Source organism: Protopterus annectens, chromosome 3.part0 (assembly GCF_019279795.1).
Source record: "Protopterus annectens isolate FY-2018-M chromosome 3.part0, PAN1.0, whole genome shotgun sequence".
NCBI lineage: Eukaryota > Metazoa > Chordata > Ceratodontiformes > Protopteridae > Protopterus > Protopterus annectens.
The window spans coordinates 879,106,814-879,123,080 of record NC_056731.1 but is presented as its reverse complement, the minus strand read 5'-3'; the positions used below and the strand labels follow the sequence as shown (position 1 = coordinate 879,123,080).

The 16,267-nt window shown below is 40.0% G+C and overlaps 1 protein-coding gene across 1 annotated transcript in view; it reads left to right on the top strand.

The window, feature by feature from the left end:
* SCLT1 (sodium channel and clathrin linker 1) overlaps positions 1–16,267 on the top strand; it is a 780,532-nt gene that overhangs the window by 429,968 nt on the left and 334,297 nt on the right. The window contains exon 11 of the mRNA XM_044065718.1: positions 15,849–16,041. Within this exon, the coding sequence (XP_043921653.1) occupies positions 15,849–16,041 (193 nt within the window). The remainder of the gene's footprint in view (positions 1–15,848; positions 16,042–16,267) is intronic.

The following is a 16,267-nucleotide window of genomic DNA, read 5'->3' as shown; positions in this document are numbered from 1 at the left end:
GTTCAGTTAGAAAACCTCAAACAATATCTGAAAAAAAATTGTAACAGCTGAATCAAATGAAACTCGAAGATGTTCACTTAAAACAAATCTAACCAAGGGTCACTGCAATTTATAAGAGTAATAAAAAAGAATTGTAGCAGCTACTAAAACATAATGAATAAAAGTATGCATCAGAACATTCATGTTTCTGTCTGAAAGTCAAAACACAATACTGAGCACTATTTCACTTTAGCAGGTAGAAGTAGAAAAAAATATCTTGTGAGTCCTAGCATTAGCTACTACCCATTGTGGTGGAGGACGGCCTTAATTACACACTTCCCACTTTCCTCACTCATGGCATTGCCCTGAAGAAAACTTTACAAAGGTAGCATCTCTCACTTCAAAAAAGACCAAACAGTGATCCAAGTAAAAAAAAAGTAGCTACAAGTTCTCTATAAAAAAAGAAAACACTTGCCTCTGTCAGGATGCAGAACAAGAGCTCTGAATCTAATCAGGCACACAGTGATCACTACCAATCACTAATAACTGATATAAATGCTGTTCCTCAGTGAGGAGACTGATCAAGTTAAATGATCTCTTCAGGCATCACTGACTTTTAGGGTGTCAGTTGAAGATCAAAATTCCTAGTTGAAAGAGTACTTTAATTTAGGCTCATTCTCTTCCCAGGCAAACTTCAAATAATGCTGCACAGATAAAATTAAAATAGCTCAGCAAGCTTCAGATGAAGATGGTTCATAAATCAAAAGAGTACACTTCAATCCAGTTTTCACAATTTCTAGGCCATTAGTGCTCACAAAAAGGCTTTACTGGCTCAAAAGTTGTCATTCAGAAGTACAGTGAAGAAGTTAAATAACTTGAAAGATGAATACAAAATTAGACTTCCAAGATGGCAACACACTGGTCAGCAGTTTAACTTCAGCTCTTCCAGTGTGGAAACAAAAATTGAGAAATAACAGCCACTGATACTGTCAGCTTGAGTAAAATGCAGTTACTAGCTAGTATGTACACTGCCTGATGCCAGCAAAGAAGAAACTAAGAGAAGCTAAAAGACAACTAGAAAAGGTGGAGAGAACAGTGATTGGAAGAACACTGCAGCTGTTCAGCAAAATGCAGTTCAAGCTCCAGGTTTGCTGCAAGACATGGTTTCCAGTAATCGAAAGGAAAAAAATAAGTCAAATGTTCTCAGAGCTGATTAAAATGATAACAAAAGGCTGTAAAACCAAGCTTTAAACACATATTCAAATGCTGATATAACTGCAAAAGTCAGTGGTCAATATGAAGAAAAGGCTGGCTGAGTATATTACTCAAGAAGAGATATTTCAAAAAATGGTAAAATTAGAAGACGGAGCATGTAGGGAAAATCTGAGATTTTCTGCTGTACCAGAGAAACTAGAAGGAGCAGACTGTATTAATTTTATGAAGGTACAAATAAGCATTTAGATAGGTATTCCACAGCAAGAACTGCTAAGTGAAAGGACACACCATGTGTATGCTCCAAATCTGGACATGAGAAAGCAGCCAAGACATTTATTAGTAAAGATGGAAAACTACCAGCAGAAAACTGTGGCAAAAGGGCAAATTATTAAAATTTGGAGACAATGCAGTGTTTGTGGGAAATGATATTTTACTGTACACCAGGCAGAAGAGAAACAAATGTATTCCAGTAATCAGGGAATGTCAAGAGGCAGGTATGATATTCAAGCTGGTATTTCTATCTTCAGAATATTTTTCCCTGAAGAAGCAAACTTTTTTGATGCAGAACTCCCCAACAAAAAGTGAGCCATCAAGCAGAAGAGGACTCTGATTCTCATTCTTCTGATAATAAAGCAAAGGGAAAGACTTTGCCATTGAAAACATTCCCATTGTTCCAAAGGGAAATGCTCAAGAGATGTAGAAAAGCACAAGAGATGACCAGAAAAAATGTGATTGCCTTGGAACTGAACTGTAATCTGGAGTTTAGAGATGGAGATTAACAGGAAGAAGACCTGCAGCATGGAAATTAATGAATGTGAGACTGCAAATCATTAATCACATTTGTGAAATATGTATAAGAATAAGTGGAAAGGGTGGACTTTTGTAGGCTTTGTTAAACTTATGAGGAACTGAAAAGCAATTGCATCACTTCATGGCATTAATGTTTGGAATGACTCTGAGTGGAGGGGAAGAAGAAGGAAAAGGTAACTGTAAGTAAACCTCTTGTCTGTCTGTTTTCATTTTGGTATTTAGAAATGTAGGCATTACAGTTCAAAAAGAAGAAAAGCTAGACAAAAGTATGTTTAAGTTGACAGGCCGCAATCTTCGGTTGATTAGGTGGGATAGGGTGTAAAAATACACATTATAATATATGCAGAGATGAAATGTTTTTTCTTACTTTTGCATTGGTGAATGTCTGGATTAAGACCTTTGGCTTAATCCAATAACAAATTTTAATTGAATCAAATAAATACAAGAACACCAGATATAATTAAACATTTTCCTTTAGCAGCAAATGTTTCATCTTTTTCTCAGGCTGCAGTAGAGGAATACATTTTTATTTTTTCACTTATTTTTCCATAGAGATAAACGTATAATAAAGCAATAAAAGACAGAACACAGGGCTAACATTTAATGGTTTCTGAAAACATGCAAGTTGTTTTCTCATCTTGATGCGGGAGTAAAGATAAGAAAGGAACAGACACCAACTAGTGTAAGTAGAAGCACAGGCAAGAACATGTAACTTGGCATGGATAACCTCAATTTCAGATTAATTATGGCCCATGTTTGCACCTGTCACAAATGTTCATATATGGAGATTAAACTTAATTATTTGAAGATCTACATAGTCGTGTATGTTTGTATTAACAGGTTCGCTGAGGGTGTTTGGTTTTCTGTTTGAAGGTTTTTATGAAAACAAAAAATGTAAAATGTCACATGGGTTTCAATGTTGATAAGAAAAAAACTGTATAAAGAATTAGCCTGCCAAATATTAATGGGTTTATGTATTGCAAAAGCTGGAAATAGACATTTTAAAACAAAGTTGCCACATATAACAGGTGAGAATAATGACTGCTTGCTATAATAGCAACACTTACCGTATTATCTTGGAATGTAAATGGTCTCACTGGTGTAGACAAAAGGTAAGAACACTTAATTATATTAAGACATGCAGAGTGTAAATAGTGCTACAGGAGATGCATTTGAAAAACCTGAGCATGTGAATATGATAAAGGATTTCAGGATGGCTATTCTGCAGACTGTCACATTCAAAGGAAAAGAGTAGTACTTGTATTAATTACTAGAAGAGCTCTAGTAGTGATAGAAGAAGGAAAAAAAGATAATAGTGGCAAGTTTGTGATAACAGGCAACTGGCAAGAGATGAGGATTGCACTGACATGTATTTATATTCTACATAAAACTGCTATTATGGACCCTTTAAAAAATTTGGGGAGAAATAATTAGCTTTCAGCAGGGAATATTACTTATAGGTGGTAACTACAATTTGATTTGCAGCAATGAGAATGTTTCTGGGGAACTAGAAGGGAAAATATAAGAAAAGAAGGTACATTTCTGAAGAAATTTATGAAAGTTTGGCATGAAAAATTTGAATTCAGTAGTAGGAAGTCAGAGAATGTACTTATTATTCACCAAGGTGCAATAACTGGACTAGATTGAGAACTTTCACACACATCCAATAACTGTTTCAGATCATGTACCAGTAATTACGAAGATACAAATGCATGGTAATGAAATAAAGATAAGACAATATTGCTTCCCAACCTACCTGGTAAAGAGAGGAAGTCAAAGAATGGATAGAGGAAATCTGAGCGTCATTAGGAAAGATAAAAAGTTATCCAACAGTTACCGCTAGTAAGTGGGATAAAATGAAAGTAGAGTTTAAAAATAGGATATAAAATAAAACCAGAGAGATCTGGTTAATAAGTAATAAGATTTTGTTAGAGGGGCTGACCAAGGTTAAAGTATTAAAAAATAAGTGGAATCTCACAGAACAAGAAGAGGCACAATTACAGAGTGCTAAAGAGAAAATAAGTGAGTACTTGGATAATGTGCATGAGTTTAGAAATATTGCTGTTAAGCAACAATTTTTGATAATAATTCAAGAGCACAACAACTTTTGACACAACAACTTGGGTAACAAAGTTGAAGGGGTTGTTGCCAAACTTTGGGAGCTTATAACAAAAATAACCAGGGTCCTGTAGAAGTGGTATAGATATTTCAGAAATGTGCAAAGTAGAGAACTGGGAAAAACCAAGTAAAAAGCACAAATGGAAACATTTATGAAACACTTAAATGTGCCAAGGCTAGAGGTTGGTAAGGCTCAAAACCTAACAGTTACAGCAGGAGGAAATGAGTTAAAACTGGTGATGTGTAACCAATCTGTAGGAGTCTTCAGGAATAGATGGTATTCCAGTGGACATTTGGAAGCTAAGAGGGAAGAAAGTGGTAAAGATCTGGAATGTTTTGTTTTAACAGTATTTTAAAAGGAGGGGAGGCACTAACATCCTGGAAAAGCTGTGGTGACAGTAATACTTAGATAGCAAAGACCCATCTTATCGAGCTTTTGTATAGGTCTATTTCAACTTTAAACCATAATTGTAAATGCTCTAATGGCTAAACTAATGGCAAAGGTGATGCCAAAATTGATAGATATGGACCATTGTGGTTTTGTGGAGAGGAGGCAAACATTTGGCTACATTAATAAAATAATGATGACCCAGAGGAAAGCAGAATGTAAGAAGATACTGCTGTTATTGGTGAGTATTGATGCAGAGAAAGAATTTGACAGAGTAAGCTGGGATTTTATGAGTTGGGCAGTGGAAACATTTAGAAAGATATCTGAGGAACTGGAGGCAAAAATCAGAGTGGGAGGGTTCCTCTCTGGTTGTGCCTGAACTGAGAAATCGGGAAGGAGTGTCCTCTTCCCCCTTTGTTATTTCTGTTATATTTAGAACCGTTGGCAAAGAAAATAAGGGAAGAGTTGACTTTGTTTGTAGATATTATTTTGTACCTAATGGAACCTGAAAGGGACATCTCAGCGTTGTCGAACGTTCTGAGATAGTTCCATTTTTTTCCGGGATATAACATTAATGAAGATAAAGTAAAAGCTGTAGCTATAATGTATGTACCCACACATGAATTGGTTCAGCAATACCCATATTTATGGGAACATGATAAAATGAAGTATTTAGGAGTGTGGATTAAAAAAGATTCTGTTATGGCAGCTAATTATATGTGGGGAGACACTGAAAAGGTAATACAAAAACTGAGAAAGTGGAAGTTCTTGTCAATGGATAGGGACAGCAAGATGTAAGCAAAAAAAATGTTTTTAGTCTGTTTAATTTTATACACAGGTCAGGCATATTTTTGTCAACCAGAGGAGAAGTTGTGGATAGTAATTAATAAAGAGTTTAAGGATTTTATTTAGGAGGGTATGAAGGCACAAGTCAAGTAGGATAAGTTGATGCTCCCAATAGAACAAGGAGGTTTAGGATTACTGGATTTGAAGTGATATTTTAGAGCTACACAGTTAAGGCTCTTGTACGTAATACAAGTAGAAATCTACAATTCAAATTGGAAAGGGATGATGATGAAGCAGGAGAGTAATTCATGAAATAAGGAAAGAATGGGATTTTGAACACAGATCCTTAGAGAATATAGTCATACAGAATATTAGATTCATAAAGTAGAATAAATTATACTAAGAGCTAAGTCAACACTGTACTAGAAGGAAGAGATCCTGTCGATAGGGATGACTGCAATTAGGGGTAGAGAGGATAGACATGAGGGGGCTGGAGTGTACTGGAGGAAGCTGACAAAGTAACCTAGTTATTGGGGACAAGTAGTTAGAGAGGGAATGGTAATAGAATGGGAATAGACCAAGAAGACATTTAGATTGCAGGTCAGTGATTGCCTTCCCTGTCAAGGGTTGAAATCAGAGTATAGACAAAGAGAAAGGGATAGGGGAATCCTACATAAAAGACCTGCACTGGCTGAGTTTTTAATTCAATCTAGAAGAGAAGCTGCTGTTAAAAAGGGATAATTAATAGGGCATATAAAATATTGCACAGTAAGTATAGGAATCAATCAGAAGAGGTCAGAAAAGATTGGAAGGGAGATTAAATATGAAGTTCACAAAGAAGCAATGGGAGGACTTGTGTATGGTTCCTAAATATGTGACAAAATCTAGAAGATTTAAGATTTTTTTGTCTGGAAGCGTTTGCATAGATGGTTTTATATCCCAAGCAAACTCTGAAGAAATTTCCCTCAGAAAGATGACAAATGTTAGAGGTGTAATGTGGAAGAAAGAGGTACCTGTGAACATATATTCTAGGAGTGTAATGAGTTGGCAGACATGAAAAATTCCTTACAGAGTATTCTGTCAGGAATGCTGCATGAGCAAATGAGTGTAACTAAGGAAATTTTTTTTTTTATCTGAAGACACATAATTTAAATTGCTTAGAAGTAGTAAGGCCTAGTTAAGTTTAATACTTGTGGCTGCCAAAAAAGCCATTTGTTTATTTAATTTTAACATTTGTTAACTGGGAAAGTCCGACTTGGAACAAAGCCAATTTTCAGTGGATGCCTGGGGAGAAACACTCCAGATGCATGTCTTTGTGATGTGGGAGGAAACCCACATGAACGCAAGGAGTACATGCAGACTCTTCACAGTAGGTACTCCAGCTGAGAATCAAACCAGAGAACCTGTTGCTGTGAGGCGACAACTCTACTGCTGTACCACTGTGCTGTCCCTTGAGAAAAAAGAAATAACTGAAAAAAGAAGATAAAATTAGTCATAATGCTTAACTGTAATAGTTCTGCAGCTTTTTGGATCTCTGGTTGACCAGGGATAGCCAGTTCCAAGTTCACATAGGAGTGCCACTTATCACTGGGTCAGAGTGCAGACTGAAGGGAGCAGTCTGTCTCCAGCATTGCACATATTCATGGGAAACTGGGTGCTAAATCATTTGCATATGACCTTATTCTGCATCAGGATTTCATTTGTAGCAGAGCAGGAAGAAGCTGTGATCTACTGTTAAAAGACAGAGCTCGAGACAAGCTTTTTTTTTTTGCGTGGAACCAATGTTAAAGCAAACACCTGCTCTAGAGACTTCACCGTATAGTATCACATCAACAGCTTTAGATGGCTTCACATATCCCCCCTGTTTGTGGAATAGGCTGCCGTTACCTGTTAAGCAGAGTACTTCTCTAGTAATGTTTAAAACCAGTCTAGATTACCGAAGGGGTAATCACTAAGTTTCACCAGGAATATATGAAGGAAGTTTAGTTAATGGGAGCCATTGTTAGTCATCCAACAGTACTGAGCAATGTGGATGAGTTTCTGAATGGACTCCTTGGCTGTAAACTTATTAAGAGCCTGTGACATTGTGAACATATAGAAATGATATTCAGAAATATTTGAACACTCAAAACGGTGGAAAATATACACACAAATTTTGGAAAACTGGATTTTCTCACATTCTGTCTACCAAAAAGAATACTTGACAGATGACAGCCTTAACTGAAACCAAATACCAATAAAGTATTATTAGTATATTCTTTATCTTCAGATGGGTATTAGGAAGACCACATTTTGTTATATTAGGAGACGGGTATAAATACAGAAAGTTATGTGACCAAAATGTGTTATCTAGAAATTACTTAGTGTCTTGGTTAGTTCTCCTGCATCATCTTTTGCAGACATTAATGGCATGAAATAAATACCTAGGGACATCAGTGTTTGCCACTCACATATATGAAGTTCCATATATATGAGCACATATATATATGAAGACCGAGGTCTGTTAATTGGGACTAATTGAAAATGTAAATTAAGAATAATCTCCTTCCAAGTAGTTCACTTTTGAGTTTGTAAGATTCTAAAAGTGCACGGTCTCTGAGTGGTCAAAGGTAACCTTGAAGGACAAGATTGTAATGTCTGTTTTTTTCTCCTTGGAAAATAATTAGGTTTTCCTTTAATCTAACCCCTTGCATTCTGAAATAAATCAAAAACACAGTTCAAGTTCTCTGTTTAAGATGTTAAAGAATTCTGCAGTCTCTCTTGGGACTATTCTGTTTTTTGTTTTTTTTTTTTGAAATTACATGTTACTTAATTTTTTGAATTTGCAACAGCATCTGATTCATCATATGTCCCATGGAAACAAGTTTTGAACTCTGAACTGAGTGGACAATATATCTGTGAATAAAAAGAAACAATTCCTTCACCTGAGATCATGAGTGAACTGCTGGAGGGCACTTGTCAAGTAAGTAAAGCAGGCTATAGATAAGCAGTGAATATGTCCACTATCTCTGAAGGAAACACAAGAGGGACCATACATAGTCCTTTAAGAGATACAACTAGCAAGAAATGAAAGGAAGGCATTGAGAAAGAATCCACAGACATATTACCCAGAGATGTTCAAATAACTAATTCAGGGTACTACCATTTTAAGCTGTTATAGAAGAGGACATTCAAAGAAATGGAATAGTATTGCAGTGATGTATTATTCAGATGTAGAGTACATTGTGAGATAAAGATGAATGAAATACAATGTCTCATTGTTTGTCTTAACTTAAATGTGCCATTTTAGGGTTGAACAAGTTAGGCTGTAGTGCTAGTTACCACACCATTGGTGAGTGTTACATGGGGTATATGATTACAAACATTACTGCTACTACTGCTGGTGTCATTATTATCATCATATCTTTTAAGGTTTTAGGACAATATTTACTGTAATTCATCAGCTGCAGTGTTGCTATATACTGACCATCATGTAACTGCTAGTAGTGATGAAATTCATTCATTATAAAATGTTTGATTTCTATGTTCGGCCCCGACATTGGCTTCGGAGCCGTCCCTGTCGGTGTGGCCTGGGGTTCCTACTTCTTCGGAGCAGGAGCCCTCTGGCCTGTCTGATAGGGGTGCCTTCAAAGTGATGAGGAGCGTACTAGCCCCAGGGCATGATCAACAGTCAGCTCCATCAGCTCCTCCCACTACAGTGCCTGCTGACGTCTCTTCCCACTCTCTTGCTCCCGGACCCAGAGATCCAACTCCTCAAGTTTCCCCACTGGGAATATCTTCCTCTTCCGAGGCTTCTCCTGATCCGTCTGGTGAACCTCCGCGCAAGAGGACATGTAAGAGGAAGCATGTGGACTCCCCTGAGTCCATTACATCCGATACCAACTTGGATGAGTCGGAAGGATCCTCAAGGTCCCCCTCTGAGGATGTCTCTTTCTCAGACATCCTTGAAATCCTGAAACAGAGGGGGAACTGGTCTTCCCTTAATCCTTCTGAGGACGAGTCTGTTTACCTGGAGGCATTTGGTTCTCGACCCTCCACCTCCTGGGTGTCTCCGCCTTTCAACGCCCTTATGGAAGTGGTGGCACGGAAGGCGTGGACGGCCCCGGATTCGGTGGAACCCACCCCACGGAGGCCTTCTAAATTTATTACGGCTCCACCTGATAGGCAATTTTTAACAAAAGGTGTCTCGGTTGATGCCATGGTGGTGGCTGCAGCCACCAAGAAGGAACTAGCCGATCCTTCAGTACCTATCCATCCTCCTAACAAGGATTCTAGGACTATGGATAGGTATGGTAAGCAGATGTTTTCTTCAGCGACCTTTGCCATGCGGTCGCTGAATTACTTGTGTCACTTCACCCACCTTCAGAGAGATGTTCTCAAAGAGTTGGGTGAAGTTTTACAGGATACGTCAGCTGCTGGGTCCCAAGATAAAATCAACTCACAGCTAGGAACCCTAAACTCCATTGTTAACTCCTCCATGCGGCTCATTTCCTATGCAGCCGATGGAGTGAGTAGGGCTGCAGGCAAAGGTGTGGCCTTAAGGCGTCACGCCTGGATGCGGCTTTGTAATTTTGCAGACCCCTTCAAGGCATCCTTCACTAACTCCCCTTTTGATGGTTCGACGTTGTTCAGGCCTCAAGTGAAAGACACCTTGACCAGATGCGAGCAAGATGGCAAGACTCTTTCTGCCATAGGAGTCCGTTTCACCACCCCTTCCAGACCATATCCTAAGGGTCAAAATGGCGGAAAGATGTGGTTCCACAAATCACAAGGAGTCACGCCTGACGCAAGAGGTTAGTTTACCCCCAGAGGCAGAGGGGGTAACAACAACAGACGCCGCCCAAGAGGCAGAGGGGGTCCGCAGAATCAGGGTAGCAGAGAGTCTCTCTGACGAACCCTTCCAACATCCCTGAGGTGTTGCCCGACTGTCCACCTTCGGAGGCCTGGCTCTCCCTCACTTTAGACAAATGGGTACAGTCGGTTATATCCGAGGGTTACAAAATTCCCTTTATCCAAACCCCAACTCAACAAAAGGGAACCCTTCTAGACGTTCCACCCAGTCTAAGGGAACAAGCAGTGCTAGAAATATCAAAACTACTAGCGAAAAGAGCCATCCAGCCAGTCCCAGCAGACCAACTAGGATCCGGAGTCTACTCAAAGTTCTTTTTTGGTACCAAAAAAAACAGGGGACTGGAGACCAGTATTAGATCTCAGCAAACTAAACAAGTTTGTAAAAAGGACAAGATTCCGGATGGTCACGCTACAGTCCATTCTACCCTTTCTGGGCAAGGACAATTGGATGTGCTCCGTGGACCTTCAGGACGCGTACTATCACATCAAAATTCACAGGCGCTCCAGAAGGTTTCTCCGCTTTTGGCTGGGGGCCAGTCACTACCAATTCAGAGCCCTGCCCTTTGGTCTCACTACAGCCCCCAGAGTGTTCACCAAATGTATAGCAGCGGTTACGGCATCAAGGATTCCAGGTGTTTCCATATCTAGACGACTGGCTCCTCACCGCCACCACCAGGCATCAATTTCTTCAGGCCAGAGATTACACCATTCACATTTGCAGAGGGCTAGGAATCCCTCTAAATTTCGAAAAGTCTGCCTTGTCAATCTATTACCTTTATAGGCGCCAACTTGGACACCGTGCAGCTCTCAGCAAAGTTAACAGATCAAAGGGTCTTAGATATTCAAAACCATGTCCATGTTCTGCTTCAGAGCGACAGAATTCAGGCCATATTGGGGCTCATGGTGGCCGCCATCACACTTCTTCCTCTTGCCCACTTTTACATGCGTCTTCTACAGTGGATGCTTTTCGCCCAGTGGTCTTTCCAACAACTCCCTATGCACCACAAGATCATGATAACTCCAATTTGCAAAAATCATCCGTCTTGGTGGATGTTGTCCCTTCAGTCCATCAAGGCAGACCCTTTATTCTTCCCTCCCCGGTCGCCACGGTCACATCACACGCCTCCCTGATCGGGGGGGGGGGGGCATTTTCAGGGCAGGACAGTCCATGGCACATGGCAACCTTTCGAATGCCACCTGCACGTAAATGTCCTGGAGATGAGAGCAGTGCTTTTGATGTTGCAAGCCCTCCACGACTCTCTTCCCCTGGGGACTATTGCAATCCGAACGGACAATATGTCCGTAGTGTGGTATATCAACAAGCAGGGCAGAACCAAGTCCTATCCCCTGTGTCGAGAAACGCTCAGACTTTGGCAATGGGCGATCTCTTCTCAGTGGTTTCTGATAGCAACGCATATCCCCGGGAAGTCCAACATCATAGCTGACAGGTTGAGCAGAGCTATTCTCATGCCACACAAGTGGTCTCTCTAACAATCTGTGACGGAAGAGATTTTTCAGAAGTGGGGCCTTCCTTGCTGCGATCTTTTTGCTACACCTCAAAACAGCAAATGCCCCGACTTCTTCACCCTCTTCCCCCTTCTAGGCCATCCCCCCAGAGACGCTCTAGTCCACGATTGGCCTCGGGGACTTCTTTACGCCTTTCCACCCCTTCCGTTAATATCATAGGTAATTCAGAAAGCAACCGCCTTGAGAGCCAAGATGATTCTCATTGCCCCTTATTGGCCTTGACAGATATGGTTTCCGTTCCTGCATCGTTATCTCTTGGAGCAGCCTTGGCATCTGGATCCAGTGCCAGATCTTTTGGCCCATCAGTCGGGGCAGCTGCACCAATCCCTCCATTCTCTCAACCTCACTGCTTGGTTGCTCCACTTCTGTCCTTAGCCAGGCTTCCTATGATTTCAAATCCCGTCTGGGATATTATAGTAGCTTCCCTTAAATCTTCCACCAGAAGGATCTACACTAGTAAATGGCAACGTTTTTCCTTCTGGGCAAAGGCTAGAAATATAGATCCGTTCACTGCTCCAATTCACTCTGTCTTGGATTTCCTAGCTGAAATTTTTCATTCAGGATCTTCATCCTCCACAGTAAAAGTTCAGTTGGCAGCCATTTCAAATTTTCGCATAGGCCTGTCGGACTGCAGCATCATGTCCCATAAGCTTTGCAAAGCATTCCTTAGAGGTGTCTTTTTACTCAAACCCCCGATCAAAGATCCTCCACCACAGTGGGATCTAAACTTAGTTTTAACATCCTTAATTCTACCTCCCTTTGAACCTGTGGCTTCCTGTTCATTGAAATTACTTTCCTGGAAAACACTCTTCCTGGTCGCTGTTACATCTGCTAGGAGAGTATCTGAACTTCATGCCCTCTGCATTCGTCCTCCTTACTTAGTCTTCCACAAAGACAGAGTTTCTCTAAGAACTAACCCCTCTTTCATACCCAAGGTGGCTTCGCAGACAAATTTAAATCAATCAATTGACCTCCCAGTTTTCTTCCCTAATTATTCGAACAGGGCGGAGCAAAAACTGTATTGTCTTGGACGTTCATCGTCAGCTCCGATATTATTTGGACAGAACTAAACAAATCAGGAAATCTGATCAACTCTTTTTATCTTATGCAGAAAATAGGAAAGGCCTTCCAGTATCCAAGGTAACCCTGTCTAAGTGGCTCTCTTCTCTGATCACGTATACTTACCAACTCAGAGGTAAAGAATTGCCTTTTAGGCCAAGAGCCCATTCAACCAGGGCGCTAGCAACATCAACAGCCTTCCAAGCTAGACTACCAATAGACACTTATTTGTGCAGCAGCCACATGGGCTTCTCCTCATACCTTTGTTTCGCATTACAAATTGGACATGGCCTCCAGAAACAGGGCAAATTTTGGTTCCACCGTTCTCAAGAGTCTGTTCCAATGAGCCACCCAGGATGAAGGTGCTAGGGACGCGGTCCCATCCAGCAAGAATGAAGGCGAGATTGACAACTTAACATTGAGAAGTTATGTACCAACCATAACGTTCCATGTTAGTTGTCTTCTCTCGCCTTCTTTCTTGCGTCCCACCCACCATCCCCCTAGCCTGGACAGACCGAGAAGATTTGCCCTTCTTTGAAGGGTCCTGATCTTGCACTTTCAGCCAAATAGCTTGTCCTAGGGTAACTACAGCTTAGATAGCGATCCTTTAGGGGTTATCCTTTTTCCTTCTCTCCAATTGGAGGACTATATTGCCTAATGTTGTTTCAGCTACCAAACGAGATCTGGGTAGTTATCGCCTAGCATCATGGGATATAGGGTTGCCTCGAGCCGGTAAAATTAGCTGTCGAACTTTAGTAAGTGGCCGAGTCGGAGCCAAGGTTCGGCACCGAACCCATCCAGCAAGAAAGAAGGCGAGAGAAGACAACTAACATGGAACGTTATGGTAGGTACATAACTTCTCATTAACTGGGAAAGTCTGACTTGGAACAAAGCCAATTTTCAGTGGATGCCTGGGGAGAAACACTCCAGATGCATGTCTTTGTGACGTGGGAGGAAACCGGAGCACCCAGAGGAAACCCACATGAACGTAAGGAGTACATGCAGACTCTTCACAGTAGGTACTCCAGCTGAGAATCGAACCAGAGAACTTGTTGCTGTGAGGCGACAACAGTACTGCTGCACCACTGCGCTGTCCCTTGAGAAAAAAGAAATAACTGAAAAAAGAAGATAAAATTAGTCATAATGCTTAACTGTAGTAGTTCTGCAGCTTTTTGGATCTCTGGTTGACCAGGGATAGCCAGTTCCAAGTTCACATAGGAGTGCCACTTATCACTGGGTCAGAGTGCAGACTGAAGGGAGCAGTCTGTCTCCAGCATTGCACATATTCATGGGGAACTGGGTGCTAAATCATTTGCATATGACCTTATTCTGCATCAGGATTTCATTTGTAGCAGAGCAGGAAGAAGCTGTAATCTACTGTTAAAAGACAGAGCTCGAGCCAAGATTTTTTTTTTTTTTTTTTTTTTGCGTGGAACCAATGTTAAAGCAAACACCCGCTCTAGAGACTTCACCGTATAGTATCACATCAACAACTCTAGATGGCTCACATATCCCCCCTGTTTGTGGAATAGGCTGCCGTTACCTGTTAAGCAGAGTACTTGTCCCGTAATGTTTAAAACCAGTCTAGATTACCGAAGGGGTAAAGTTTCACCAGGAATATATGAAGGAAGTCTAGTTAATGGGAGCCATTGTTAGTCATCCAACAGTACTAAGCAATGTGGATGAGTTTCTGAATGGACTCCTTGGCTGTAAACTTATTAAGAGCCTGTGACATTGTGAACATATAGAAATGATATTCAGAAATATTTGAACACTCAAAATGGTGGAAAATATACACACAAATTTTAGAAAACTGGATTTTCTCACATTCTGTCTACCAAAAAGAATACTTGACAGATGACAGCCTTAACTGAAACCAAATACCAATAAAGTATTATTAGTATATTCTTTATTTTCAGATGGGTGTTAGGAAGACCACGTTTTGTTATATTAGGAGACCGGTATAAATACAGAAAGTTATGTGACCAAAATGTGTTATCTAGAAATTACTTAGTGTCTTGGTTAGTTCTCCTGCATCATCTTTTGCAGACATTAATGGCATGAAATAAATACCTAGGGACATGAGAGTGTTTGCCGCTCACATATATGAAATTACCGAGGTCTGTTAATTGGGACTAATTGAAAATGTAAATTAAGAATAATCTCCTTCCAAGTAGTTCACTTTTGAGTTTGTAAGATTCTGAAAGTGCACGGTCTCTGAGTGGTCAAAGGTAACCTTGAAGGACAAGATTGTAATGTCTGTTTTTTCTCCTTGGAAAATAATTAGGTTTTCCTTTAATCTAACCCTTTGCATTCTGAAATAAAACAAAAACACAGTTCAAGTTCTCTGTTTAAGATGTTAAAGAATTCTGCAGTCTCTCTTGGTACTATTCTGTTTTTTTTTTTTTAAATTACGTTACTTACTTTTTTGAATTTGCAACAGCATCTGATTCATCATATCTCCCATGGAAACACGTTTTGAACTCTGAACTGAGTGGACAATATATTTGTGAATAAAAAGAAACAATTCCTTCACCTGAGATCATGAATGAACTGCTGGGAGGGCACTTGTCAAGTAAGTAAAGCAGGCTATACATAAGAAGTGAATATGTCCACTATCTCTGAAGGGAACACAAGAGGGGACCATGCATAGTCCTTTAAGAGATACAACTAGCAAGAAATGAAAGGAAGGCATTGAGAAAGAATCCACAGACATATTACCCAGAGATGTTCTGCCATTTTAAGCTGTTATAGAAGAGGACATTCAAAGAAATGGAATAGTATTGCAGTGATGTATTATTCAGATGTAGAGTACGTTGTGAGATAAAGATGAATGAAATACAATGTCTCATTGCTTGTCTGCTTAAATGTGCCATTTTAGGGTTGAACAAGTTAGGCTGTAGTGCTAGTTACCACACCAGAGTGTTACATGGGGTATATGATTACAAACATTACTGTTACTACTGCTGGTGTCATTATTATCATCATATCTTTTTTTTAAGGTTTTAGGACAATATTTTCTGTAATTCATCAGCTGCAGTGTTGCTATATACTGACCATCATGTAACTGCTAGTAGTGATGAAATTCATTCATTATAAAATGTTTGATTTCTAGCTATGAAGAGGAAATGTCCCGCTGCCAGGAGAGGATTTTGAAGCTACAGAATGCTCTGGATTCAGCAAGGGAAGACTGCAGCACTGTTAGTGATGAACGGTTAAAACTTCAACAAGAAAATGAACAACTTCATAAGGAGATGGAGGAACTACGAAAAAGTACACTAGAAGCACAGAGGAAAGCTAAACTGCAGGTGACCTTTCAAAGTGTCAAATATGTTTGTTACATCTGCAATGGTAAATTTTTCCAAGGATAAGTTTAAAGGCTGAAAAAGACTCATCAGTGATTATGTTGATTCTGTTCATTGGAGCTTTTGAATTATGTATAAGCATTCCCTAATGTTCAAGTTTGTTGGGTTTTGTTGAAATTTCACCCTGGGATCAAGCACTGCATCCTAGTTCATTATACATTTTATTATT